At 58.7% G+C, this 4,118-nt stretch overlaps 1 protein-coding gene across 1 annotated transcript in view; it reads right to left on the bottom strand.

Annotated features, from left to right (window-relative positions):
- Nucleotides 1-4,118, bottom strand: part of LCT (lactase) — a 63,193-nt gene that overhangs the window by 45,597 nt on the left and 13,478 nt on the right. Inside the window, exons 7-8 of the mRNA XM_014537655.1 lie at nt 2,516-2,528; nt 2,309-2,388 (exon numbers count right to left, since the gene is read on the bottom strand). Coding sequence (XP_014393141.1) covers nt 2,309-2,388; nt 2,516-2,528 — 93 coding nt within the window. The remainder of the gene's footprint in view (nt 1-2,308; nt 2,389-2,515; nt 2,529-4,118) is intronic.

The following is a 4,118-nucleotide window of genomic DNA, read 5'->3' as shown; positions in this document are numbered from 1 at the left end:
CCACACTGAAGGGTCAGCTCATTTATGTCTCCACCGTAAAGAGAAGTTGTTCCTCCCAAACCCACTGCAGTTCTCCACATAAAATAGGCCCTTTCCCTTTGGGCCAAATGCTTCAATAACAGGGACCCGGCAGTATTGAGCTGCCGGTGCTGCCAGCCTCGACTGCCAGGAGTGGGTGGGGAGCTGGTGTCACCCTGGATTGAGCCCCAGATGGTGCAGGTGGAGGACGCTGTGTGCAATTCTACACTTCCCGCCTGAGGGGCGGTCACTCTCCTCCCTCCCTCCAACCCTGCCGAGCCCTCTCTTTGGGACGCCCCTCTGTGTGGGCACACTGAACACATCAATGCCAGGTTTATAAGACATAGAGAAAGATTAGAAAAGAACTTTTCAAATATCGTGGCAAAATATCAACAACACAAATTTACCATTAACCATTTTTAAGTGTACAGTTCGGTGGCATTAAGCACATTTCCCCCCCCTCCTTCTCAGCACCCCCTTTCCTGATCCCCCCCCCCCCCCAATGGATTATCTGTCCCTAAGAACAAAGACTGGGTACTGGCCCCTGGTGACACCGTGTGTGCGGTGGGCTCAGACAGCTGCCTCCACGGGAGCCCTACGGCTTCCCCATCACGTTCTCATCAGTGTTTACTAACCGTCCACACTCCTGGTGGGACACCCAACCTCCCGCTCCCCGCGCGCTCAGCTCCTGCTTTTGTCCAGTCCTCACAACTCGTCCTCATGGAGTGTCTACTCTTGAAAGTCACTGCGCTGGGTACAGTGGGTGGGGAGTCACATTCAAAGAAGCAGACAACTTAGTGCAGAGTGTTAGTAAAGGCGGGATCACACAAGCAAAGGCAGACGCGTAGCAGGGTCATAAGGAAAGTCCACACCAGGTCCTCAGACCTTGGGGGCGGTTAGGTTCACCTGGGCCTGGGAGGCCTCTGAAGGCCCAGGACTGGCCTCAGCCGCTGTGACGAGCCCTCCAGGTCAGCGGTCGCCAGCCTTTTGGACCTCACGGAGGCGATTCGGAAAAACACCAGGAGCTGGGAGCTGCTGGCTAAACAGCCCGCTAAGCCTTAGCCACTAAGGGTTTCAGGTGGGAGAGGCCACAGCCGGCCCAGCGCGGCCTCCTGATGAAGAGCACCCTCCCACGGACGGACATTCACAATGGGGAGAGTTTTGTTGGGAGGGATTTTGGAGGAAGGCTGGAGGATTAGAAGGGGTGCGGGAGACAGGAAGAAAGTGGGGCACAGGCTGGGAAAATGAGGTGAGGTCAGAGGGCAGCCGAGAGCCTGCGGGGTCTGCTCCAGTGCAGGGGAGTGTAATTCCCAGCAGGGGCCCGGGCAACGCCGCGCTTTTGGAAGGTAATTCAGAAGCACGGCCTGGCACGGGTGAGGGCAGGGAGCCCGGTGCAAAGGCTGCTGCTCCACCAGCACTTTCCTGATGAGCACTTTGGTCTCCGAGTTCACGGCTGATAGCCTTATTGCCCCTCGTAAATCAATTCAGACGGTTCCAGCCACACACTCGGCCTTAGAGCACATATTTCTAGCTTATCGCGTCTGGATTGTAAATTTCAGAGCTCATTAACCCGAAGGCCAGACCAGGAGCGCGGGGCCTCCCTGTGTCGCACATACCAGCCGGTGTCTGTCACGGGCGGCGCCCTGTGGACCAAAGAACTGCCGAAACGGCCTTTTCCTGATGGCTCTCCATGCTGCCCGCAGGCAGCCTTCCGAGGGCCCGCAGCTTCAGTCTCAGGTGTTTAGCTGTTCTGATTAAAACCACCGTTTAAAGTTGTATTTAGCCTGGCCGGGGCTCCGGGGTTTAGAGCGTCATCCCCATACACCAAGGTTTCAGGTTCCATCCCCAGTCAGGGCACAGACAGGAGACAACCGCAAACTGATGTTTCTCTCCCTCCCTCTCTCTCTTAAAAAAAAAAAGCAATAAAAAAGATTTTAAAAATAGAAGTTATATTAGAGGAGGCAGAAACCTGGATGGGGGCTCGAGGGAGCACATACTTACAAGAATGAGCCCTCTGCCCTGGTGCCTGTTTTGCTATGAACTGACTTCCCTTCTAACACGCTATTTTGACTCTTTTAATAAGAAATCAGAGCGAGCAGAGCAGAAGCTGACACCTGACCAGCAGGAGCGGAGGCTCCAACATGGGGATTTCACCTAAAGTCACTGTGAATCCCAAGAGCAGACCCCACAGGGCACGTATCAAAAGTCAAGCCAACAGACAGCACCAGCTGGTCGTCTGGAATGAAAATGGCACTTTCCTGGGATGTCGCAGAGGCAGGTCTGTCCTCACCTTGGCCAGGGAGGCTGTGGCGGGTTCTCGCAGGAGCTCCGAGGCGGCTTCCGCTGACAGGACCACCGAGAGCTTCCCACCTGCAACCAAAGGGGAGGAGAGCAGGTGAGCGGGTGGGAGCCCGTGGCCACGGAGGCCGCGTGGGGACTCCCTGCCTATCAACTTTCTACTCCATGGCCACCCATTTAAAAAGAGTTTCACTCGCACGGCTTAACCGCAGCTGGAAGATTTTAGAAAACAAGGCGGCTTACAAATACCCTTTAGAGAATGCTCGTGCGCCCTGGGCCCCTGCAAAAGCCTTTCAAAGGAACGCAGGCCTCCGCTGCTTTCTCAGCTTCTCTCCAGGCGGGAGCTGCTGTCGCCTGGCCCTGTTCTCTGTACAAACACCAGCTCAGCCGCTCCTGTGTCCCGAGGGGGCGACAAGGAGATAGAAACATATGCAGCTTGTACCCACTTGCTCTGACATTTGATCACCTAACAGTGGGGCTCAAATCTGTGTGCATCAGGAGCACCTGCCAGCAGGAACTGGGGCATTCAGCAAGCTGGGGGCTGGGACCCTCAGTGCATCCAGCTGTGGGCTGGGACCCTCAGTGCATCCAGCTGTGGGCTGGGACCCTCAGTGCATCCAGCTGTGGGCTGGGACCCTCAGTGCATCCAGCTGTGGGCTGGGACCCTCAGTGCATCCAGCTGTGGGCTGGGACCCTCAGTGCATCCAGCTGTGGGCTGGGACCCTCAGTGCATCCAGCTGTGGGCTGGGACCCTCAGTGCATCCAGCTGTGGGCTGGGACCCTCAGTGCATCCAGCTGTGGGCTGGGACCCTCAGTGCATCCAGCTGTGGGCTGGGACCCTCAGTGCATCCAGCTGTGGGCTGGGACCCTCAGTGCATCCAGCTGTGGGCTGGGACCCTCAGTGCATCCAGCTGTGGGCTGGGACCCTCAGTGCATCCAGCTGTGGGCTGGGACCCTCAGTGCATCCAGCTGTGGGCTGGGACCCTCAGTGCATCCAGCTGTGGGCTGGGACCCTCAGTGCATCCAGCTGTGGGCTGGGACCCTCAGTGCATCCAGCTGTGGGCTGGGACCCTCAGTGCATCCAGCTGTGGGCTGGGACCCTCAGTGCATCCAGCTGTGGGCTGGGACCCTCAGTGCATCCAGCTGTGGGCTGGGACCCTCAGTGCATCCAGCTGTGGGCTGGGACCCTCAGTGCATCCAGCTGTGGGCTGGGACCCTCAGTGCATCCAGCTGTGGGCTGGGACCCTCAGTGCATCCAGCTGTGGGCTGGGACCCTCAGTGCATCCAGCTGTGGGCTGGGACCCTCAGTGCATCCAGCTGTGGGCTGGGACCCTCAGTGCATCCAGCTGTGGGCTGGGACCCTCAGTGCATCCAGCTGTGGGCTGGGACCCTCAGTGCATCCAGCTGTGGGCTGGGACCCTCAGTGCATCCAGCTGTGGGCTGGGACCCTCAGTGCATCCAGCTGTGGGCTGGGACCCTCAGTGCATCCAGCTGTGGGCTGGGACCCTCAGTGCATCCAGCTGTGGGCTGGGACCCTCAGTGCATCCAGCTGTGGGCTGGGACCCTCAGTGCATCCAGCTGTGGGCTGGGACCCTCAGTGCATCCAGCTGTGGGCTGGGACCCTCAGTGCATCCAGCTGTGGGCTGGGACCCTCAGTGCATCCAGCTGTGGGCTGGGACCCTCAGTGCATCCAGCTGTGGGCTGGGACCCTCAGTGCATCCAGCTGTGGGCTGGGACCCTCAGTGCATCCAGCTGTGGGCTGGGACCCTCAGTGCATCCAGCAAGCTGGGGGCTGGGACCCT

The sequence above is a fragment of the Myotis brandtii genome, unplaced genomic scaffold, assembly GCF_000412655.1.
Source record: "Myotis brandtii unplaced genomic scaffold, ASM41265v1 scaffold1804, whole genome shotgun sequence".
NCBI classification, from domain to species: Eukaryota; Metazoa; Chordata; class Mammalia; order Chiroptera; family Vespertilionidae; genus Myotis; species Myotis brandtii.
Note: the sequence above shows the minus strand (reverse complement) of the source record. Positions and strands in the feature narration are given on the sequence as shown.